The sequence below is a fragment of the Ornithodoros turicata genome, unplaced genomic scaffold, assembly GCF_037126465.1.
Source record: "Ornithodoros turicata isolate Travis unplaced genomic scaffold, ASM3712646v1 ctg00000838.1, whole genome shotgun sequence".
Lineage (NCBI taxonomy): Eukaryota > Metazoa > Arthropoda > Arachnida > Ixodida > Argasidae > Ornithodoros > Ornithodoros turicata.
In genome coordinates this window covers 207,097-232,457 of record NW_026999403.1, presented here as the reverse complement: position 1 = coordinate 232,457, position 25,361 = coordinate 207,097, and the positions used below count along the sequence as shown (strand labels likewise).

General features: G+C 42.5%; 2 protein-coding genes across 5 annotated transcripts in view; one reads left to right on the top strand and one right to left on the bottom strand.

Moving 5' to 3' along the window:
- LOC135375177 (cysteine-rich venom protein-like) overlaps positions 1-1,740 on the top strand; it is an 8,286-nt gene extending 6,546 nt beyond the window's left edge. The window contains exon 4 of the mRNA XM_064607896.1: positions 1,654-1,740. Within this exon, the coding sequence (XP_064463966.1) occupies positions 1,654-1,740 (87 nt within the window). The remainder of the gene's footprint in view (positions 1-1,653) is intronic.
- LOC135375196 (PTB domain-containing engulfment adapter protein 1-like) lies at positions 1,520-25,361 on the bottom strand. Of its 4 annotated transcripts, none has more exons than XM_064607916.1 (12): positions 25,340-25,361; positions 21,606-21,680; positions 17,288-17,352; positions 12,224-12,295; positions 11,617-11,715; positions 10,341-10,478; positions 8,111-8,227; positions 7,866-7,967; positions 5,590-5,712; positions 3,827-3,956; positions 2,865-3,016; positions 1,520-2,318 (listed from the first exon to the last, which is right to left on the bottom strand). In XM_064607916.1, exons 2-12 carry the CDS (start codon positions 21,664-21,666, stop codon positions 2,238-2,240), a joined length of 1,140 nt encoding a protein of 379 aa, XP_064463986.1. In that variant the 5' UTR covers positions 21,667-21,680; positions 25,340-25,361; the 3' UTR covers positions 1,520-2,237. The 4 variants fall into 4 exon arrangements, with proteins under 4 accessions (XP_064463986.1, XP_064463983.1, XP_064463985.1 ...); XM_064607913.1 differs by having other exon boundaries at positions 25,283-25,344; XM_064607915.1 differs by lacking the exon at positions 25,340-25,361 and adding an exon at positions 25,222-25,328.

Below are 25,361 nucleotides of genomic sequence, written 5' to 3'. Positions count from 1 at the left end.
ACTTTGTCTTCTACTCGAAAAACGTGTTCTTCCTACCTCATACGACCGTGTCAGCAGTGCTGCTGAGTGTTGTAATCGGAAAAAACATGCGCACTATGCTAATAAGTCATATTCTGCTGGCCATACAGAACATTATTTTAAATATCGTGGTCGTTCAGCAGTACGATAATCACGATCTAGGCTGCACCACTGTACAAAGGTAACTTCGCCCATCCTGGCGTCGCCATGAAAGTCCGACTCGTGAAAGTTGTTTTTTCCTGCACGAAAGCCCTGTGCATGCGGTGTCATATAGAAAAAGGGGTAATATCATGCTGCTGTGTTTTGTTCAATTCCTGCTAAGTCACACACCCAGAAACTATGCTAACGGGACATGCATGTAGAGTGGACACACGTGCATATATCATACAGGGTGGTCCACCAACCATGATAGAAATTCATAGTAAACAACGTAGGCCCCGGAGAGACATGCGGTCAAGGGATTTTTTTCCTGCCAATAACTTTTGCCACATATTGTTAACATTTTTATTTCATTTCAATTGACGGAAAGTTAATTTCTTGAATTGAACTCCGAAATTTCACAAGGTAACCTAAGCGGAAATGGGGTCCCCGTAAACATTTTACTCAGTATAGCACATAATCCCACTCGTAATGCAATGGCAATTGCCAAAATAAATTTGCCGAAAATCCGTGCAAATGAGCACTTGGCTCCGCCTCTTTTTTGACGGCTCGTAGTTTGAGCGCAAAGCTGCGAAGAAAGGAGGTTACATTGACACGCCACACGAGGGGGGGAAAGGGTTACAAGCCGTACCCACGGAACAAACATGAGCGGTGAGTGCGGGAATCGGAGCTATCTTATCAAAAATGAGGTCACCCGACGGCTTGTAACCCTTTCCCCCTCGTGTGGCTTGTCAATGTAACCTCCTTTCTCAACATGCCTGCTTCTGCATATGGTAGTATTATGCCTTATTGACAGCAGAAATCCGCAAAAATTACACAACAGATTCTCAAATTTTCAATTTTCACGAAGCCCGCCACATGTACTTTTGACTGGTTTCGCTGTCAGCTTCACCACATAGCATACTCCTAGCCAACCACCATTCCAAATGACGACGTTCTCACCCCAGATTTGTTGAAAACTGTAGGCGGAGCCCATTTTGTACCCATTATGCACACGCACGTGGTCAAGCGCCTTTTCACACCACTAACCGCGGGCACATTCACATGTTCGAACTACCGAGCGATTCCCTCAATGGAAACACACGGCTTTGTTGGGACCCAAGCGTCAGTTCGAATTGTCCGGAAGTTCCAATTAAGAAATTTTGAACCAACGGCATTGCACATATATATATTCACGTATGGTATACGGTATATGGTGTATGGGGTATATGGTGTATGGGGTATATGGTGTACGACGTATATGGTGTACGACGTATATGGTGTATGACGTATATGGTATATGAGGTATATGGTATTCACATATGGCTCGACACCAAAGGGAGGGGAGACAACAATAAACTGGTACGTAAAAAAATGGGAGCTTTATTTCTGCCGTAGCGTACCATTAGATACAGGATTGAAACTTACGAATGCATAGGTTTGAGTAGGTGGAATGCCTCTTGATAGGATGTAGTAAGCTTCTTCTCTTTCTTCCAGCTCACGCTCATTCTACAGGTGAAGCCCAAGGGCCCACCGCACTACCTCGATGTCACAGACGTTCTCTTGACGAAAGGATATTGCTAACGATAGTTGTATTACTTGGAATGGTCCACCGTACTTTGCCAGCCAAACGTACAAAATCTCTCTTCTCTCTCTCGGACATGGTCCACTTGTTGCGATGACGTCAAAGAAGGAATGTAGCAACGCGTAATTTCAAAGATATTATATAAAGGCGGTGCACCTCAAGCATGGACCCTTCTTTACAAGTAATGATAGTGAAGCGCATGTTGGATAATGTTAGATATTACTTCCAATAAAGTATGTACTTTGTATAACAATAACAAGCTGTTGTGACGCCCAAGAGTATAAAAACCTGCTGCGATAGAATTCGCGGCTTGTTGTTACGCACGCCGCCCACTTCCTCGTGAAACAAGAGAACAAAGGAGGACTGGGTCTTCTAGCGTAGAGAATCTGGTAACAGGGATTGCGTGTGGTAAGTTCGGGGAAGTGCTGCGATGTGTCTGGTAGCTTGGAATGGGACGGAATCGTTGCTTTTTCTTCGGCGGGAGATTTTCCGAGACTCACGCTTGCTTGTGCAGGGGGTCCAGGGCCTCCAGGGAGAAGTCATCATAACCGAAGGACAGTCCTCTGCTGAAACCGTCCTAGAAAGTAGCGGATGAAGGGGGTAAATTTGCCGCATTATTGAGATTGGCTCTCAATGGGCAAGTTTTATAACCGGGGGACGGCAGCGGTAATGGTGACGGACACAGAAATGGTGTCCTTATTTTAGTTTCATTTTTCCTTTAGGGCTTTATTCCCTGTAAAACATGTCATGAATGCCACATGAGAGCATGGGAAGAGACATAACAGGATTTCATTAGGCATCTGACGCTCGTCCCAATCTATAACTCACAACGCAAACACATGCAAAGAGACTAGAGCCTGGCATGGGCCGGGTCCAACTCCGAACATACTTAGACAAAAGGGGGGGGGGGGGGCTGACAGCAGCCCCCCCTTTTGTAAGGGCAGGTCCATTACCGGAAACAGTAAATGTAGCCCAAAGGAAACTAAACTAGTGGTAACAAAGATACGTCTGTTACCGTTCCCTGGGTTTGACACTACCCCATGCTGTTGCCCACCGGGAACGGCGCTTCCAAAACTACGGGTCACTACACAAAAATATAAAAAATTTTCTGGCAGTTCCTTACCCTCATTTCGGTAAGCTTCTTGTCAATAATGCCTATGGCATTCTCCAGCTCCTTAGCCCCGAGATGCCCAGGTTCAAAGCCTCCCATGCCAAACGGATCTTCTGCCACAGGTTCTTTGGGTGAAAAAGGCTCTGCTCCAAACAGGTCTTTACCTGTATTGGAACAGCAATTGTATTACACGACTTTACTCTCGATGAAAGATGAAAGTCACTGAAAAGGTTAGCCAGCTGTAGGGATCGAACCCACATCTTCTGGATTTCCGGTCCAGGGCTCTACCAATTGAGCTAAGCTAACACGCCTTTCCAGCGACTTTCGGGGTGCGTCATCTGAAGGGACGACAAACCAGCCACTCACTCTCACTCACCCTCCTTTCACTCTTACATGCTAACCTTTTCAGTGACTTTCATCTTTCATCGTTGATTTCTTAGGCAATTTGAGGCTTTGTTTGTATCTGTCCCTTCTATGTTTGTTCCAGCCTCAGAACATCAGTTTCTCTCTTGTTCAACAGATGCCGCTTGTGTCGATTTCCGTCGTATGAATGTGCGTATGAGTGAGCAAAAAATGTAAGAGTGAAAGGAGGGTGAGTGAGAGTGAGTGGCTGGTTTGTCGTCCCTTCAGATGACGCACCTCGAAAGTCGCTGGAGAGGCGTGTTAGCTTAGCTCAATTGGTAGAGCCCTGGACCGGAAATCCAGAAGATGTGGGTTCGATCCCTACAGCTGGCTAACCTTTTCAGTGACTTTCATCTTTCATCGTTGATTTCTTAGGCAATTTGAGGCTTTGTTTGTATCTGTCCCTTCTATGTTTGTTCCAGCCTCAGAACATCAGTTTCTCTCTTGACTTTACTCTCGTACTGCTCAAAAGGCTCGGCCCAAGAGCTCCTTTACACCGCAATTTTTCAGCCGTGTCCTTAGGGCGACTCGTCAGCGGGCCGGAACAGCTGGACACAACGTGACTAGCGTACCATTGGCGCAGCCATTCTTCATTGACGGTGGAGGCGGCGTTGGGGCTCGAGGATCAAAATCTTCCAGGTCATCCACTGCCAGATTTTCTAACTTGGTCCCAACAGTTGGCATAGTGATGTCAAGGAGGTCCTATATATACATGGGACAACCAGACAGGGAACTATAATGACAAAAAAAATCTCCCCAAACATGTGTGCGTGAGCTACAAAAAACATCGAGATCGTCAGATGTCTTTCTATACTCTATAAAAATCTTTCACATTGTTTTTCCTATGTGCAAAAGTGGTACTGGTGATGACGATGATAAGTTCTCTGTGCAACAGCACCTATGGCTATAGTAAGGGTTTCTGGTTTTGGGCACTTTCCGAAAAATGCCCCGTAGCACGTACTGAATGACCTTTTGCAAATTCGGCATATACGAAAAAAAAAAAGGCCCAATGTGTGTCCTTAAATAGTGAACTGTATTCTGAACATAGTATTGGTATCACCAGTGTTGCCACATCTACAGATTTTCGGAATCTCAAACGGAAAATTGTGCCCCTACACCAATTCTTCGCGCTGCACTAATCCGTGTGGCAGGGAGCAGAGAGATGGATGCACAATTTGAAGTATATTCCCCTCGGTATCAGTTATTTGGTGGGCTCTGATTCCAATAACTTTTGGCTTAGTTCGCAGAGTTAACAGCTGGAGAGCACTAATGCTCTATGCTTAAGTCCACACCAGTGCCATCTGTCAAAGGAATCATCTTATCATGATCACATGACCGCTGTACGTTACGAATCACGTCACGTCACGACGTCCTCTCGTTCTGAGACGCCCTCTTTTCACGAGGGGAGGATTTCTTAAAGGTGTACGGTACAAAGACGCTGCACGCGCTTTGTAGGTCACCTGCGCTTGTCGTTCTTTCGTAGGAGCTCATTTTGTTCGTTGCAGAACACTCCGAGGGCAAAAAAAAACAAAACAAAAAAATTTGGGGGCCACCTCGGTGCTCCTCCAAGTGCTTCAGTGGAACTTCAGATTTTTTTTAATAAACGCATGTGCGACTTGTGTTAGTTATGTGAACAAATATGACGTTTGCTCCCTCTAGGGCTAAAACAGGTTTGCGTTCGTCATGTCGCCCTTGGCGCTAAGCCGAGTTCGCTGGAATTAAACTTGTAGGGTTGTAAGCACGTAGACTTTCTACAGAGTGTAGGAAAATTACATACCCTCTAAATGAAAAAGCTATGTACCCTTCCAAAAGATAGAAGACCTTCATTTACACACATATATAATATGTTCGGCACCGTGGCAAAAAAATATGTAATGAAACACGGTGATGTCGCGTTGCAAATGGTGTACAGTGAACCCTCGTTAATATGACCCCCGATAATCTGACATACGCGCTTTACGACCATACTCCTGGGGAACAATTTAGTGAAACCTCTGCAAATGCTCCCCGTTAATATGACAATTCCGCATTATGACCAAATTTTTCGGGAACGACCATGGTCATAATAACGAGGGTTCACTGTATGTACAAACAAAGGCTTGAAGAGGATGCACACAATTGCACGACTGAACGGTTGTTTCCCAGAACGTGCGCTACTCAGAGGGGGTCGGGGGATCTTCTTCACACGGCAGGCACAAACAAAACAAAAATAACCCAATATACGACCCAACAGAATAAAAATATACGATCAATTAATATCTAAGAACACGAGTCAGTAGTTCTTCAGTTTTGAGCCGGTTTCATATGTGTTTGTTATTGAAACAAAATTATTCACCACAGAATGAGACGACTGCTCCAGCTTTCTTGGAGGGACGGGTGGTGGCAAGGGTACGGGGGTCACGGCACTAGAGGTCTTGCCATTGGTTAGTGGTGGGAGCGGCAGGAGCTGGGTACCATTCTGGGGGTAAAAAGTACTTTATCAACAACATACACCCGAAAGACCTAGATATATGCCTAGATGTGGACATATCTACAGGGTTATCCTAGCAAACGTTGCACATTTCGATCGCACAGTAAAAATGGAAGACTAGGTTTGGCCCATCCCAAGCTTTGCAGACTGAGAGCCATTTATCGGAAGTTTCATTCGAATTTTTTGTAAGCGCTATAGTCACGTAGAAAGGACATTAAAAATATAACGCAAAACCTCGCCCCATGCATTTTCGATGGCCTATCCCACACAAACACCGCCATTCTTTTCTTGTGTCTGCTCCACGTTCACATCACTTCACACAGGTAGCGCCGCGTACAACGATCTGACGGGCCGATTCTGACGTTACGCACCAATCTTCTTGTTCTCTATCCTGATTCCACCTGTGTGTGGTGAAATGAAAATGAAGCGCACACAGCAGAAAACGTCGGCTTTTGAGTGAGATAGGCCATAGAAAATGCACAGAGTCAAATTTTGCTCGATTTTTAATTTTTCTTCTACGGGACCATAATGCTCACGAAAAATTCCAACAAAACTTCAGACAAATGGCTACGAGTCTGCAAAGTTTGGTGTTGGATAAACCCAGTCTTCCATTTTTACGATGCGATCAAGATATGTAACGTTTGCTAGAATAACCCTGTAGATACGAAAGAACAAAAGAAAAGACTCATAGTGCAAGAAAACCTTCAGCATGAGCCCAAAATCCCAGCTGTTTTTTGACACTCCAAAATCCGGGGATTTGCTAAAAAAAAATCCAGGGATTTCAGGATTTTTTTTCCTCATTCGGTGTTCGCTGTGTTAAGTAGCCCCGGAGAGCTTTCTCGAAAACATTCTGGGATGTCAGTCCTCCCGCGGAATTACTGCAAAACTACTGCCGGTGCAGTACCGACCCAGAACTGCGGAATACTTAAGAGTTGTTTAATTTGTAGCACGAATTTGGATTATCTACAGTTATTTGCCCCTTAGCTGCATCTGAAGCACCCTATAATCGTGTTCAGCTAAGAAGGACAAGAAATGTAGTCCGTCATCTACATACGCCGTTGGTGATAAGGAGACACAGAGAGCACCAGGAGAAATACTGCAGTGCCATCATGGGGTAGGTATGTCGGTAGGGCAGGCATGGGGTAGGTATGTTGGTACGCATGTCGGTAGGTATGTCGGTAGGTATGTCGACAGGGTATGTCGGTAGGTATGTCGCGTATGTCATGCGGCCAGTCTTAATAGCCAATACGGAAGCAGAGTGAGTGGGATGGATTACATTGTCTGGCGGAGGAGGGAGAGTGAAGTCTTCGTGCCCAGCCATCCTTTCTGCGGCGCAGTAATATTTTGAGAGCTGACGGACTACATTTCTTTTCCGTCGTAAGTTGAAGTACTAAGTTGAAGGTTTAGGTTCTTTTTCCTGTCTCAAGTTTGTTTTTTAGTCTGAATGAGAATTAATTAGCGGGACTATGTAGCCCGTGAAGCAACCAAGATTATCAACGTGTATTAATTATTAATAGATTAACCAAAATTACTATCGTGTTATATTACCGAGAACTTTCTTAATTTTAATTAACATAGTGTCAACCCTGAAAAAAGAAAAAAAAAAGGGTGACAAAATGATTCTTGCATAATAGAGAGAGCTTGTACTGTAGGGGCAACGGCTGTCTAAAGTCAGCACTCTGTGGTTTTTTATCTGTATCTCAAATCTCCAGGTGTTCCAAAATCATTTCTTTTGATCAATAATAAATATGTGCAGCACATGGTACACCTTCAAACACAACATTGGCACAACACTTCCAAGTGCAACAGAGGTAATATGTGATGGTGAGGTACTGACAGGCGACTTTACCTAGCTGTGTCTGCAACAGTATATAACGCAACACAATACAGAGTTCCTTCACCTACTGATCAGAGAGCACAGGATCAAAGCATTCAAACGAGTTAACGGAACGGACACATATTTTTCAGAGACCACAACTGATGCAGTAAATTAATATGCAGCATATCTGAACTGAAGAAGAAAAAAAAAAAAAAGGAGAAACAGCATGCTCTCTGCACAAGGTTCGGATGAGAGACAAGACAACTGAGAAATCTGGGATCTCCTGGCTGCGCTTGATCTGTTTAGTGTCTTGGCTACATACCTTTTCTTCGTGAGCATCTGTTGGAGACGACATTCCTTTTGCACCGTCCAGGACAGACAGACGTTGACGCAGCTGTTCGTTCTCTTGCTCTAGGTCTTGCACCTGGGCAAGAACGGCAGGGATGTAAATGGACGCAACGCATGCCCGGCCATTTAAAAAAAAAAGCACGCTGCCTACTCAGAGGCCAGCGAGTTATTTGACATATCGCGGCATTTATTATCGTTACACGTTGGAGTTGCTCTTACCCTCTTTTGGAGTATCATGAATTGTTTCTTCATTTCCAGATCCCTTCCAGACGTGTCCAAAAATTTTCTGTATGCCAGATCAAATGCCTGCCCTATCGTCAACGTAATCTCCTCAGCCTGAAAAATGAGGCACATGATGATCCCAGCTGGTAGCTCCTATCACCAGTAGCCACGAATATGCAGTTTCGAGCATAAGTATGAGCAAGTATAAGCACCATGTTCAATGCAGATTTAGCCATTCCCACTACATATATATTGATGATGACGGTGAGTAAGGCCCTCGGTTTTCTGCTGCGGCAAATTCAAAATTCCGCGGCACCGACTCGTAAATTCCGCGATTTTTTTTGCGGCGAGCAGTCAACGGCTGCTTGAAATGGGAAACACTATTTTCTTGGATAATGTGGGAACAAAAAAATGTTTTATAAAATTACTGATTCAAAGCACTGTTGTGGCTCAGCATTACATACACGATATCTCGTGTTCTCCTCTGATGTGGCCTGCTGAATGATGTTTCGCAGCATCTACAGATTTTATAGGAACTTTATAGGAAGGAGATTAGAATACATACCCTGGGGAAGTTATATCTTTAGGATACCCTTTTTTTTGTTCCTGGGCTGTAGGCATTATTTAAGAGTCTTAACTTTTTGAAGGCACCCCCCCCCCCCCCAAGACATCAAATCAAAATCCCCCACTGCCACCGCTAAACTGCACACGGGAGAGACACCACACCCCTTCCTCAGGCGGAGTATGCACGATAAACTTGGGCTAACGTTATCTTAAAGGAGCAACGAACAGGTATGCAAGGTGCACTGTTTTCTAATGCAGTGTGAATCGTTTGTTACAGTGAGATTTAGCGCAAATTTTTGTCCTGAAAAAGTAAATAGTGGCTTCAAACCGACCGAATATTCGCCGCACTCTTTCGCGCGTGCATCCATTCAAAACGTAGGACGCCCATACATTGATTGCGTTTTGATATCGGGTAGCGAGGTCAATTTTAAACATATTTACACCTGTCAATCCTAAGGTAATCAGGTCAAAAGGTACCAAAAGCCCACAATATTCCATTTCATACGCTGCTCCTTGTGTCAACGAGGCCCCGTCATTGGCTAGGAGTCTCGAAATCACCTCCTGTGACTGGAACGCAGCTTTGCTACACGTGCGAGTCACGTGACGTAGGTGCTCTCCGAGCAGGAAGGAGAGACTCGGGCGGATTATGCTCTTTGATTGGCATTGTTTCACGTTAAAGACGCGAAACTAGAAGTAAATGAATTTCATAATTGGATATCGTGAGCCACGTTCTTTCATGGAGCACAATAACTGGAAGATATTCGTGGAGCCCTTTAGTGACCCTTTAAGCTAAACTACAATCTGTCTGTGGTTGTCTTGCAGCATGGGATATTTTGTAAAGCATGCTTCGCCTCATGGAGGGAAGCGTCATGTGAAGCCCACCTTCAGGAGGTCTCGTTTGTACTCTGCGAATATAGTCGAATACCCGGAAACCCGAACACCGGGTACTTGATTCACGAATCGAATACCTAGTACTAGTAGTAGTATTGAATACCCGGAATACCCAGTACAGGATTCAAATATCCGCACACCCCTAAAAATGAAGGATTCAGTGAAATTCTGTGCCAAACAAAGGGTTCCGTGATTTTATTCCGAATTCTGCAAAATTTCGTGGAATTTGGGAAAACAGAGGACCTTAACGATTAGTTGCTTTTGTAACACGGGCGACAATGGCCATAATGTGCGAAACAGGGGTAAACGATTAATAAATACTCAAAAGAATTAGAATGTTTGAATTAAAAAGTACAGGCTCAATAAACTGCGCGCAAGATAAAACTTGATATAAAAACAAGCGAGTCAGTTTAAACCTACAAATTCTTCAAATAACCAACATTTTAAAAAAGCTGCACACATTTGAAAATGGTTCAGAGAGGTTGACACCTAGCAATGAGGAAACGTGTGAAGTGGTAAAAAAATGTCTCTAATATGCCGTAATATGGTATGTATACTATGACTAAGCTGCATATTTGACTATGCATATGGTATGACTACAAATTATCCCCACTGTATGAAATTTAGTGATGCAGAAACATTTTCTAAAAAAAGAGAACAATTGTACTTTCTTTACGACTGTGCTCGTACGAAACTTCGAGACGTGTTTCCTATCTGGCACTCACAGCTGCCAACTGTAGAAAACTTTGAATCTCATTCCAAACGATCTCACCAGTTTCTCACTAGAAAAGACGAAGCAAGAGTGCCGCTCCCCGTCAGCTTCCTTGGCGATGAAGCTGAAGGATTTCTTGTCTGTCTTGTCATCCGCACAGTACGATATGCGGTGCAGCGGATGCTGATGGAAGATCCGCTAACGGGGACAAATGTTTTTTTTAGAAACAAGGCTGGAGACATCCAGAAAAGAAAAAGGTTGATGTCTATACACACACACAAAAAAAAGGTAAAAATAAATGGTAATAAAAAATGGTAAAGAAAAAGAGAAAAAAAAAGGAACTACACAGTTACTAAAATTTGTACCCAAACTATGAGGTAACTGCTCTTAAATATGACAGGAGACATCCAGAAAAGAAAAAGGTTGATGTCTATACACACACACACACACAAAAAGGTAAAAATAAATGGTAATAAATAGTAATAAAAACTGGTAAAATAAAAAAATTGTAAGAAAAAGAGAAAAAAAAAGGAACTGCACAGTTACTAAAATTTGTACCCAAACTATGAGGTAAATGCTCTTAAATACTATGACAGGGGACAGTCAGGAAAGAAAAAAGTAGACCTACATGGCATGCAAACGTCACCATCACCAAGTGACATATAGTGGTCATAAATGATGTCATTCTGCTTCACGTGCCAACAATTATAAAAAGACTAGTGATAAAAATTTGAACAACTGAAATATGGCAGTTGTTGAGTGTCAATTGTTCATGTTCTTAGGTACACTGATACTTGTGTTGTGTTTGTCTGTTCTGTGTTTCAGCCTCAGAACAGTTACTTTCAGTCATAAAAATTGACACGAAATCTCAGTGACGCATGACAGCCATAAAAACATTGTATAATTCTCTCTAAGCTACCGTTAATTGCGAGAAATTGAGTCTACGAGGTGTGCCGATAGTCATTTCATGAGGAAAATATACGTAGTCGTCAAATGTCATTACGTTTAAAATAGTAGTAGTGATAAAAAGACAAGCAATGGCTGAAATCCTGATTTGCATGAGCTTTCAGTAATGACAAAAATACATGAAAATGAGCGAGAAATACTGTCGTGACCCACATGACCTTGAATATAGTATTGCCATTTATTATAACTGCAAAGGAAAAAAAAAAGAAGGCATTTCTTTATTTTCTAAGCTCTCACCCATACCCAAGATGGACACCCTGTATATTAATTCAATGTCCTAGATATTTCAAAATATACAAGCAAATGTGCAGTCACGAGAATTAAGTACAAAATTCTCGCAATCAATGACCAACCTCAACTTTTCTCATACCTTCGTTTTCGGCTCCTGCACTGCAACACCATCAACAGAGATGGTCAGTTCAACCTTGGGTGCTTTTGTTCCTTCAGACCGTTTCAGCTGCTGGTTGAACTGGATATAATAAATCCCAATAAGATCATAATGACATTCTAAAATGTACAATTGTGATTTTTTTTTTTAGATCTATCATTTACTGGACCTATGGTGAATGATCTATAAAAACATTTGGTTGGCTAATGTACCCAAAATGCTCTACAAGCTCTCCTAGTCATGCACCAGTTAGTCTGCACACTCTCTTTATTATCGATGCCCTACAAGGTGAAAAGAGTGTTTAATGGAATGGACTAATATCAGTTATTTTTGCATAGATTTTGAGTTGCACAAAAAAGCTTCTACGGCTGTTACGTAGTCTTCCATTCGTACATACTAAAGCAGACCTTTCTCAACGGGACCATATCCCTAAAGTGGAAGAGTCACTTTACTGTGGCCATCCTGTAACGGTGCCACTGCATTTTCAAACTGTGTCTGGTTGCTTTTTTTGTTTTATAACAACTACCAATTCCTTCTAGTATTATCAGTTGCACTGCCATTACTGAGTTTATATGCAACGAAAGATTACCTTTAATTTCCTAATGCCTTCTTTGACAACTTCAATGCCCTTGGGATGGTCCACTTCTGTGAAGCCTAGGAACTGAGCAAGAAATCTGAATATGTACAATACTTGACATGCCAAAGGCCCATTATGCTGTCTACGCTCTTAAAAAAAGAGGGTGTACTTTAACTCCTTTTTCTTGCCACATATACTATTACTCCCTTTTGGAGAGTACAATTACTTTCAAAAAGGAATCTCCTTACTCCCCTCGGGAGTAACGTTACTCCCTTAGTCCCTACCGGAGGGAAATATTACTTTCCAGTGACCCCAGAGAGTAACCCAACTCCCTAAGGGGAGTGAGGGGACTTCTTTTCGAGAGTAATTGTACTCTCCAAAAGGGAGTAATATATGTGACAAGAAAAAGGGGTTAAAAAGGAGTTAGGGTTGCTCCCTAAAACATTACTCCCTTACTCCCTACCGGAGGGTAATATTACTCTCCATTAGGGAGCGAGAGCGTAACCCCACTCCCTAAAGGGAGTAAACAGACTCCTTTTCGAGAGTAATTGTACTCTCCAAAAGGGAGTAATATATGTGACAAGAAAAAGTGGTTAAAAGGGAGTTAGGATTACTCCCTAAAACGTTACTCCCTTACTCCCTACCGGAGGGTAATATTACTCTCAATTAGGGAGTGAGAGCGTAACCCCACTCCCTAAAGGGAGTAAACAGACTCCTTTTCGAGAGTAATTGTACTCTCCAAAAGGGAGTAATATATGTGACAAGAAAAAGTGGTTGAAAAGGAGTTAGGATTACTCCCTAAAACGTTACTCCCTTACTCCCTACCGGAGGGTAATATTACTCTCAATTAGGGAGTGAGAGCGTAACCCCACTCCCTAAAGGGAGTAAACAGACTCCTTTTCGAGAGTAATTGTACTCTCCAAAAGGGAGTAATATATGTGACAAGAAAAAGTGGTTAAAATGGAGTTAGGATTACTCCCTAAAACGTTACTCCCTTACTCCCTACCGGAGGGTAATATTACTCTCAATTAGGGAGTGAGAGCGTAACCCCACTCCCTAAAGGGAGTAAACAGACTCCTTTTCGAGAGTAATTGTACTCTCCAAAAGGGAGTAATATATGTGACAAGAAAAAGTGGTTAAAAAGGAGTTAGGATTACTCCCTAAAACGTTACTCCCTTACTCCCTACCGGAGGGTAATATTACTCTCAATTAGGGAGTGAGAGCGTAACCCCACTCCCTAAAGGGAGTAAACAGACTCCTTTTCGAGAGTAATTGTACTCTCCAAAAGGGAGTGATATATGTGGCAAGAAAAAGGAGTTGAAGTACACCTTTTTTTTTTAAGGGTGTACGGGATGAACGAAATAAAATGTTTACAGGGTGTGCAAGATTTTTAAAAAGACCGTGCGCTCTATGGGAATGAAACCGACAGAATGTTCTCAACAGTCATGTGCCATATAGTCGCCAACATTTCGTTCATGTTATGAGCAGTTCCTGTTGCTGCCACTTGTGTTGCCAACTAGATAAGCCTTCATCTAAACGAAGCACAGGGATACAACAAGAAATACCGGACACGACCTCAATGAACTACAACCAACTAACCCAATCTTCTGCACATATTTAATTTATTTCTTGTTCATCTGGTGTTATATGTGCCTTCCTCTGTGCCTTCCTTGCTTGTGGACAGAATCATTTTTCCGTGGTGCCCTTCTGGTACCATCTAAAGCTTTCGTGTGCTGCCGACTCTGAACCACGGAATGAACTACAACCAACTAATCCAACTTTCTACTCTGAGTAGGTAAGCTTTGTGTGGTTATTTTTGCCAGCCTAATAAGCACAATTTTGTCACTGATAATAATAATGTTTTAGTTCCTCTTTCTGGTACATAAATAACAACCTTTTGTATTCATTTCCAAACTACATTCAGCACCAGTTTCCATTCCCGAAGCAGCATTTCATTTCTGCTTTTTGTTTCCAAGCTATTTTTGATACCGGTCTCAGTTTTCAAATCATTGTTGCGCACGTTTCTGGCATTACAGTATTTTGTAGCATCCCTTCTTGATTTCTATAGCAACACGCAGTAAACAGATGACGACACGAAAAATGCTAAGACCGTCGTGAAATCTGATACAAATCACCACCTCTGCATTACATCGTCCAAGATATCTGCCTCCATCCTGCTGTGCACCGGTTTGACAACTAATAAAGGTCCAGAAAACCAACATTTGACTGACACATGCGCGACTTGCAGGGATATACGTACCATGAAAGCAGCATCCATCATGCTGCACCAATTAATTCATTAATCACTGCGGACTTGATCTTGACCAGCTCTGCCACCAGTGCGGATCGAGCTGAACTGTCTCTCGCACTGTTAATATTTATGCATTTACCCATAAATTTAGGCTGAATGAACTGAGAGTGGTGAAATATATAAAGTGGGAGTACGGGGGGGCTACCTTCTAGCCAAATTTGGTTTCAGTTACTGTCACCACCTTTGGATATCTTTATCGTTTATCTTCCGGTTTCCGGTAATCAGACCAAAAACATTTTTGTTTCTATTTTTGGTGACAGTTCCCCCGTTCTCATCTCATTTTCCCGTGGCCATCGCGGTGTTTATGGACGAATCAATAAATCTATTTCCGGTAACTATAAGCCTGCAACATAAACAAAAAAAGAAAGCATGACAATGTGCATCGCAGTTGCAACACGCTCTCAAACACGTTCCGAAGGAACGACATCAACCTGATATGTGAAGTACGTATTGCCCAAGACAGGGCTTGTGTTGTTGATGAAAGATGGAAGTCGCTGAAAAGGTTAGCCAGCTGTAGGACTCGAACCCACATCTTCTGGATTACCGGTCCAGGGCTCTACCAATTGAGCTCAGCTAAGACGTCTTCTCAGCGACTTCCAGGGTGCGTCATCTGAAGGGACAAACCAGTCATTCTCTCTCGCTCATCCTCCTTTCACTCTTACATTTTTGCACACTCATACACATTCATACGACAGGGATCGACGCAAGCGGCAATTGTCGTATGAATGTGTGTATGAGTGTGCAAAAATGTAAGAGTGAAAGGAGGATGAGTAAGAGAGAATGACTGGTTTGTCCCTTCAGATGACGCACCCTGGAAGTCGCTGAGAAGACGTCTTAGCTGAGCTCAATTGGTAGAGCCATGGACAGGTAATCCAGAAGATGTGGGTTCGAGTCCTACAGCTGGCTAACCTTTTCAGCGACTTCCATCTTTCATAGTTAATTTCTTAGGCAACTTGAGGCCTTGTATGTGATTGTCCCTTCTATGTTGTTCCAGCCTCAGAAGATCAGTTCTCTCTTGTGTTGGTGTTTGCCTCAAGGTCAGCGTCAGCAGCTGCCGAATTCAGCTGGTTTCATCCACGCAGAGCGCTCGTATTTGTCTTTTTAAGACTTGGTGCACGTTAAAGGGACTATGAAATTTCGCGAACCCCCATACTTTTTTTCGATGGAAACTGTTCTTCCCGCAGAGAAACTAATATGCCACAAATTTTTCCGGACGAAATCGCTCCACTCTGCGAGGAGCGCGCGCTGGAAATGTCTCTTCCGCGTTCCTCCTCTCCTGCGCATATTTCCCTGCCGATGGTGTAACTGTACGGACCGCTCTTCGGTTCCCCGTTACGTCACCGGTGTTGCACAATGGCAAGTAATGCTGCGAGCTCGCGCTGTGGCTGCCGCCACTGCCGAAATCTGCCGATCGCGCGAAAGCTGCTGTCATGAAGATTTCCACTCCCGATGAACGCATACGCGGGATCCTACGGCGCATGCTCCTGGCGGGATTCCTCGGCTCGGCAACATGTCACGATGACGTGTTGCTGAGCCGGCCATGGTCGCGTCAAGTTACCCGTTGTGTCTCCGCTCGGCAGCTCGTCACGGCGCGGCGCCAGCTGTCCTCCCTTCGCCGCTCCGTTTAAATTCACTCCCGAGAAATCTGCTCGCGCGACGAAAGTAAAATTTCGGTTCTAGACTCAGAAAAATGTCTTCTTTCGAACGAAACGAAGAAAAAAATCGTTTCATAGTCCCTTTAAGCAGGGATACGCTGTATACTGCGTATAGGAATATAGGACAGTAGGATGGCCTGCTAACCAGGGTCATAGAGTGAAAAGGATACAAGTGTCCTGTCACTCATAATTTGACACCATTCACTTGGTAGCTTCCAATAAGAATGGCTGTAATGATTTGATTACATCCTACTGACACTAGAATGGTCAAAACGAATATTTTTGTGCAACAAACTGTGCCTTGGTAATATTTGCTTGCTATTCATTACCTATAAAACAAGCAAAAGGTAGGTAGAGCAATGGATAAAAATCTCAGAAGGCCAAATACCAATAGTTCTATTTAAAAACAAATGATATGCCAGTACAGCCGATGTTATATTACCACCACTCGTGCTATGTACCACTGAAATGTCACATTTTTGTGCCAAGGCAATGGTCTTGCAGACAACTAAAAACAAAGTTAGGATGCTAACATTTCATGAACTTTCAGCCTCGTTGGGTCAATGATGTCACAAATAATTAACGGTCTTACATTTACACTGAAACAAGAACAAAGCTTAGCAAGATATGACAAAACAATACATGTCACTGACTGTATCGTGTCAGGGGATATTTGACATGTTATCTCTCACGTCAGTAACACTTTTGGACATTCGTAACAATCACTGCCCGTTCATTTACCAAGCTTCTGTGCATCTGCGTCCCTTTGCATCTGCAATGATGTCAGAGAGTGGTGATAGTCAGGGAAGGGCAACGGTAATGGTAACGGAAACAGAAACGGTATATTTCCGAAATTGGAGGTGATAACGGAAACGCATACCACGGTCCTCCATTACCGGAAACAGAAACGGAAACGAATTTATCGTCCGGTATTCAATTCGGGTAATGACTATTCCTGTTGTGTGATGACATTTGAGTGACTTTGCATTTTTTTGTTTTTTTTTGTTTTGATGACTCCTGTGGCAACCTGATACAGACTGACCGCCACTGGTGGCGCACAATATCAGGGTGCTGTGACTTAAGCGCACAAATATAAACGAGATTATCTACCTTCACCAAGTAGGCAACATGGCCCTTCTGAAGTGCGTCAGGGGGATGAATCCACTTCCTTCCACCTGAAATTAAAGTTTATAGCCTTTTAAACTCCATACCATACAGAGCTGGTTAACATTGAATTGTTACAGTGGTGCAGTAGGATGGATAGACAATCACTCTTGTCAAGCAAAGCAAAAGGTTCACAGTGCATGCTCAAGCAGCATACCAATGGTAACTTATTAATTGTTAATTGCTTATTGTTTTTTTTTTGTTTTTTTTGCCTGTTGTTGTCAATTCACGGTTTTAAAATTGCCGCAGAGACAAGAAATGAAGACGACTGGGTTGCGATATCAAACAAAAAGGTTTCTCTAGTATGACATGCGAACCCTGACGAACACCCAGTCTCTGGGTTTGTTATCATGAGATCAGTTGTCATGAGATCAGTTGTCATGAGATCAGTTGTCATGAGATCAGTTGTCATGAGATCAGTTGTCATGAGATCAGTTGTCATGAGATCAGTTGTCATGAGATCAGTTGTCATGAGATCAGTTGTCATGAGATCAGTTGTCATGAGACCGGTTGTCATGAGACCGGTTGTCATGAGACCGGTTGTCATGAGATCTGTTGTCATGAGATCTGTTTGTCATGAGATCTGTTGTCATGAGATCTGTTGTCATGAGATCTGTTGTCACCAGCTCGCTAGCTTTTTAGCTGTTCTTTATGCACTGCATTTGTGAAATACCCTTGTCATGCAGAAAAACAGTATAGGACAAAGGGATGGTGCGTTGAAGGGGCAGTCAACTGCAGGCCAGACTTTGTAAAAAAAATTCACAAAGTTAAAGGAGTTTCATCGCACCTAAATACAGGGTGTTCAATGAGAGGATGTTATTTAATTCTTAAAAATAGGTTTCACTACATAAAAATTGGAAATACTTGGGATGCACTCGAAAGGTTTTTGCTACACATTACAGAAGTTTACATTCGTGTTTTTTGTAATCAGTGTATAATTCTGTTAATTGAACTCTTAAATTAGCCAAGCAAAGGTAGCATTTTACTTCATGAATTAGGGAGCCCATGGCCATAACATAACACACTTTTTTTCCAATCAAAAGTGCAGGATTTTTCGCAAGATTTCTGCAACACTAATTTGACAGCCAAAAATCTGCGACTGGGTGAAGCACACTCGGTGATGCTTACTAAATCTGTGCAGATTAATTTATGCAGAAATGCATAAAGTATATACAAGATTTATTGCAGCACAGATGTAGTTGGTGCACAGTACAAGATATATAGACATCAAATCACTTGTTACTTGTCACAAGCGTAGAAGCCTTTTTTTTTCCTCATTCATTTTATTTTTACTGAAAATTATAAGAGAAAAAGCAACACAAAACCCTCTGGACACATGTCGGAGGATACCCCAAGTTCATTTCTTCTCTCTGGTCATTACTCAGCGTCAGAAGATCACTGATAGCGCTTTGTCTGAAGTAGCGTCTCTACCACTCCCAATAGAGTGATAATATTCTGAGTCATGCATACTGCCATTGTTTGTGCCAGGTACAGTAATGTCAGGGTGATGTTATAAATCCCAGGAATTACAATCAATGATGTCACCAACGATGTTATCAATCGTATTTGGCAATCGCCGACACTCTATTGTTAAAGACGGGTTGGAAAAACCAAGAATTTTCCTTTACTCTGCGGAGTGCAGCGAATATTCAGTCGGTTTCGAGCCATTACCTAAACTTTTTTGCGACAAAAATTTTTGATAAAATGTTCACCGTCGGCAACATATCGCGATGCATTTAAAAAAAGTGTGCCTCATATACCTGTTTATTGCCCCTTTAAGTGATAATGTTGCGTTTACACATAGTCATGAGAGCTTTGCATCTGTCACAATTTCTACTCCCGCTTTTTTGTTGTAGAGCTAAATAGTGGTTGTAGAGCTTGTCCGATTCCAGTGTAGCTTCTATTGTTTTGCACCAGTGTATACGACATTACGGTCATGTCCCAATTCTTGTGTACTTGTGCTTTTTTTTTGTTCCCACGTTCACCCCTGCTTGGACTCATAGAGAGCCTGCTGTATCTGTTAGATAAGGAATAAAAATTCATTACCAGTTATGCAGGACTCATCATCTCAGGCTTTAACGTGGGAGTTACGAATTTTATGTCGCACCCACATCATCCCAAGTGGTCTAGTAAGTGGTATAGTAACTAATTTTAACTCTATGAGACGTACCCTTAGAGTATATTTGTTGCAGAACCTATCAGACATAAATATTTAAATGTTTGAATTTTTGCTTAACCGCACTGCTGTTCTCAGCAAAGTTAGTTGTTACATAGTCTGTATGCTTCCTAATTTGTGGATATAGTTAGTTTTGTTCTTGATCTTAGTTGGCCTCTAAGTTACCGATTTGTTTTGACATCGGGTCACTATACGCTTAAATGTACTGTGTATTCTAACGTTTAATTATATCGCACAAGGCTGTACTGTGCATTATTTTCACTTTTCTGTTGTGTTAGATAGATTACAGTTACAGGCTTTGACCTCGCAATCCAGTTGGTATTTTGTCTGTACATTGTTTAGTGTGCATAAATAAAATCTGAAAATCTGAAAATATGTTCACTAACAGTGATATGTTAAGTTGGTGTCATTGATAGGAGACGACCGCGTATGATGCCGGCTACGCCTGGAGAAACCAAAAACTACGAAGATTTGCCAGTTCTTAAAAATATGTATATATATATTAAAGCAACTGCATAATGTTCACTGACGGCATTTAGATCAGGGTGTCGAACCGCAAAAAATACGGGTTCGGTTCGGGTTCGGGTTCGCGTTGTTTTGATTTCGTTCCGGTTCAGTTCCGGTTCGGCCACGCCAAAACTCGAACCGGTTCGCAAACCGGTTCGCAGCCCCGAACCGGTTCGCGAACCGGTTCAACGCTTCCGTTTTATATGTTCCATAAAACTGATTTTATCAGGAAATGCGTGGCTAATAGCTTACTGCTGTTGTCTGCATTGACGTCTCTAGCGGTGATGTAGCCCTTTAGCGAGAGAAATGAGAAATGGATGAACACTTATTGCAAATAGAGTCCACGCTGTTGAAGCGATGTAGTCCTGCTACTTTCTGTTTCCAAAATCTCTTTTTTCACACGCACAGTGCCAGCAACATACACTTAAAGGAAGCCTAATAAGATGGACAGCGTAACATAGACGACAGTACTTGCCGGCACACTGCCTTCGCAGCGTGAATCGATCTGAAACCGTACTGAAGCATGTCGAAAATAAGCCTGCCAGCCTTACTCTGTCCGAGCTCACAGCAGTGTACTAGTTAATCCACAACACAAAGGCAATGTGTCACGACAGAACTGCGCTACCAATAAGCAGAACCACATTTACTTTTCAAACCACGACCAATCAAACAGGCACCGTTCTGCGTACGCTCCTTCTCTACTTCTTATGTTTCTGACTTGTTTAATTTGTACTGCTCACATGTAAAGGGAAATCTTGGGCGCTTATTTGATCACATATTCGTCCTGTAGAGCTATATAACTGGCATACTCCATTCCTGTTTCATTCTTAGGCGTGGCACCTCGTCTCTGGAGAGTAGACGCCGCAACGCGTGCGGGGCGCTAGCCACGGCGCTCACAAGGACAATTGCGCTTCAACATGTTAGAAAGACGCTGGAAGTATACTTACTATACGTCGTCGTCTGACTGCTAGGTGAAAATTTCGGAAATCCATGATATAGGCGCGTGATGATGATTCCAATGTGTCTTCGTTCGGGGATAGAGAGGAACTCTTATGCTGACTTCTTTTATGTCCGAACCGTTTTGTTGCGAACCGGTTACCGCTATTACTTTTTACGGTTCTGCTCCGGTTCGGGTTCAACAGTGTCATGAAAATTTCGGTTCGGGTTTGGGTTCGGTTCCGGCAAAAATAACGGTTCGGGTACGGTTTTCGGTTCGGGTTCGGGTTCGGTTCGACACCCTGATTTAGATCACGCGAACTAAGCAGCTGAGCAATGATCATTAATAATGTAAAACAAAATAAACACCTATTTTCTAGACTCTGAAGAACACTCCAGCGGACAAAATTACCCGCAGCGGGCAGAGAACCCACAGATGACTGTGGTGTCGCACATATGCTGAGCGTTGTCTCAAAATGTAAAACCCCAAAATTATTACGATTGTTATCACATATTTCTTTGTCCCTTGAGAACCCCTCGGAGCACTGAAAACGCATCCTTTGAAAAAGCAACACTCTCCCCGCACTGTAATGCCTCGCTGCAAGTGTACGCAGCATGACCACGCGGAGCACATTCCACACTTACTTCCTTTAACGGAGCTTTTTGTGTTCTGTGCCCACTTGAGGAAAGATGACTGCTTGATCATGTTGATGCTTGGAGCTAGACATGGACACAGAAAAAAAAAAGAAAACTGTCAGCAGTTGCAGTCTCTACCCTGAAACAGGAAGACAATTGATTTACAATGAATAATAATAATTGGGGGTTTAATTGGGGGTTTGGGGATTTACAATGTGTATACGAAGGGCTAGAGTTCTTGAAGGTGGCACTAGAGAAAGTACCACAACCATTCTTCCCACAGCCATAATTGTTATTCGCACATTAATTGGCAGGTATTGTTAGTTTCACCAGTAATGACTACGTATTAAATGGGATGATAGTATGTCTGGCACACAAAGATGGAGACCGAAATGTCAAACTTGAAACCTGATCAACAGGCACAGAGCTTCGCAAACACTGAAAGGGTTGTTAACTCCAAAGTTTACTTGATTTGTGAACAGGCCAGAACGCCAGAAAAACCAAAAGTCAAATCAAATCAAATCATTCGTTAACATGCTAATGAATTCTATGAAAGGTCTGTGGTATGTACCATGTCGACCGATGTAAAAAAAATATTGCATTTTGATCATTTGTATTCTATACATGGTTTACAAATGTCATTGGAGGGTATGCTAAAGCCCCAAGAAACTAGGAAAGGAATCTAGTGACATTCCCAAAGCAATACCATGTCAGGCTTCCACACTACCAAAGCCAAACACAAAATCTAAAGCAGAACGCTATTTACAGTGATGGCCAGCGCAGTTAACTACATGTAGTTAAACTACCTGATTGTAGTTAAACTACCTGATTGTAGTTAAAAAGTAGGTATCAACTACTTGCAGAAATGTAGTGGCAACTACTAGTTAAACTGCTATTTTAAGTAGTTAGGTTACTGAAGGCGCCAACTACTTCCGATTTTTCCGCAAGCTTTACGGCAAGACTGTGCTTCCGACTTTTACCTTGAGCTACTTGTTTGATGAGAACGGAGGTGCAGAGCAATTGTGTCGTGCATGTGTACTAAATCTTCACTGTTAATGCTTGTCTAGTGAAGCCTGTGAAATAATTCTGCAACTTAGTTTATCGCGTAGGCACAGAAAGAATCCTGCCGCAAGTTTTGTATTTGACGATCGTAGCAATGGCTTGAGCCAAAGTTTACTATTGCTTTTGATTCATATTTAGGTGTCCAAGGACACTACAAGGGGACTGGTGTTGGTGGACAACATTAAGTAGTTATAGATATAGTTAAACTACATTGAAGTAGTGAAAAAAGTAGTTTTAGTTACTCCCCTGAAAAGTAGTTGAACTACTAGTTAAACTACTTAATCACAAAGTAGTTATAGTTAAACTACTGTAGAAGTAATTAGTGGCCATCACTGCCTATTTACAGATACAACATCGACAATCAATCTGTCAACATTACAAACAGCTATTCAGAGAATTTGAACTGAACGTGCGTGCCTGCAACACCATCACTCACATGCCTAAGCCATATTACATGAGACAAAAATTAAAAACCTAAGACAACGCACAGATGACAGGTGCTCCAGTGATAGACGCGCCCACTTTTGCATTGAAGGCCACAATCGCATATGGCATGACACAGTACTTAACTTCTTGGGTTTGTCTTCAGAAATCTCGGCATATCAGTATATTACATTTATCAGACAAGTGAAGATTCTCAATAAGAGATAGTGCTGCTCTCGAAGTAATAATGTAGGCGTAGCTACAACTATAAATGAGTAGCTGTCATGAGGCTGAAATAATTGAAGTGCCAGTGGAACAACAGGTGCAAGGTTCCCCGAAACCAGAAACTGACGGAGATACCCTGTATCACCGAACTGATATTAGATCTAGAACAAAGAAGAGATATAGACCTCCCTTTGTGTCTTCTCATTACTCAAGGAAAAATAATGTACAAGTCCACTTTACTAGTTCACAAGGAAAATGCAGTCACAAGTACCATTGAGCAATATTACTTTGTATCTATACCACTCCTACTCTGCATCAAATTTAAATTACCACAGTTTAAATTACTGTAATATATAGTAATTTAAAATGTGCTGTAGTACAATACTAACATTAGAGAGATGGGTGAGCATTTCCACACAAATCAAGTACAGTAGCAAAAGAAATATCTAACTACAAGCCAGAGCACAAAGATTAAATTCTGGAGGAAAGAAGACACATCCACTTTTCAATGCCCAGAATAAAAATTAGTTGCTAAATACTCCAACACAAGGCAAACAATTTCAACTGTAATGTGGATAGCAAAGAATTTTCTGCTCAATGTGTAAGTATTAACGCAACGCATGCATGTGCAGCAGGAACTTGTGTGAAGTTGTTGTACACGGCAACACTCAGAAAATAAACACGCGCCAAACTGTGTCGTGCACGTCTGCTGGGAAAGCTGACAGCAAACAACAGATTGAGTCCACGCTGCCAACTCCATGCCAGTACGTGTTACGCAGCTGAATGCGTTGTCTGAGCTAACATCTACTATGTACAACCGAGAGAGGGTTCTTGGCAAGAGCTCAAAATGGAAAATGTCACTGACGTACAAAACATTTGAGGTATATATTTTTCTGGCGCCTATTAACAACTGAAACAGGCGACCCTGTATATAAATTGGTAACATCGAAGCAATGTATCAAAAAGCAAGCACAGTACAAAATTTTCAAAAAGAATTCACATCATTTGAAACATGCAAGCGCAATTTAAAACTTGCAATTCAGCAGTCGGTAGGCACTTATTTATTTTGGCTGTTCTCGCGTGAAACTTATCAGCCTATATCTTTTCAGCAATCTCTTTTTTTACAGCGACTGCTCCAGTGCGGCGAAGAACGCCACAATGCACCGTGAAACTGAAAGCAGATACTTCTTATATAATTTTTGAGTAATTCATTTCTGCGCCAACATTCAGATGTGCGGCAGAGGTCGTATACATTGTAAGTTGGAACAAAAAAAGCAACGGCTATCTTTTTAGGATGCGCCTGTTCCGGAGAACAATGTTGCGAAATCTCGTCTTTCCTTCGGGAGGATAAAATGCGCAGACAAATGTCAATTTGATTGGGCAGGTCAAAGCTATTTTGCAGACCCGCTTCTCACGACACAGCCGTCCCGCTCCGCTGGCTGTAGGGTCACATCACATGCAAACGATGGCAGCTCAACAAAAAGTTATGCGGAAAAAACAAGTGTCATAATAAGCAAAGGCGCAATCCGTTCAAAGAAGTGCCAGCCACAAATCCCCTACCATGTCCGGTGCTGCCAAGGCCAAACAAAACAATCCCGCAACTTGCGAGGTAGTTCGAGGAAAACGTCTTGGCAAGAGACTAATTGCTTCATCGAAGAGATGCGCTGGGATTTTTTTTTTACCGTGATATGTCAGGCCAAGCACATGCCCAAATATGCATAGTCACCATATATTAAGTAATTATAGAAAGCAGAGGTGCGTAATTATTAGGCTTACCTCTTCCCTTACAAAATAGCGAGAGCTCAGCACAGGTGGAAAAAAAGGTTGCGAGTGGCTACTACGGGGGTTACAACGGTATGTTCATGCCTTGTATAACTACTCAAAGCAAATGCAAATGTAGCAGGGTCGCACTTACTTGTTTTAGAAGTAGCGACGCATACTTTTCGCGAAGAAACATGCAAACAATTACTGCATACCCATTACGCCCACTGCTCCGTCAGGTACCTCCAACAGCTGCGGAGCTCCATACATACCATAGCCATAACTTCCGTGGTC

Coding starts and splice junctions, on each gene's coding strand:
- LOC135375196 (XM_064607913.1), bottom strand. CDS start 25,337: ATGTATGGAGCTCCGCAGCTGTTGGAGGTACCTGACGGAGCAGTGGGC. Junction 21,681..25,282: donor CGGAGCAGTGGGCGTAATGG/GTATGCAGTAAT, acceptor GTCCATGTCTAG/CTCCAAGCATCAACATGATC. Junction 5,713..7,865: donor CAGATGCTCACGAAGAAAAG/GTATGTAGCCAA, acceptor TTTTACCCCCAG/AATGGTACCCAGCTCCTGCC.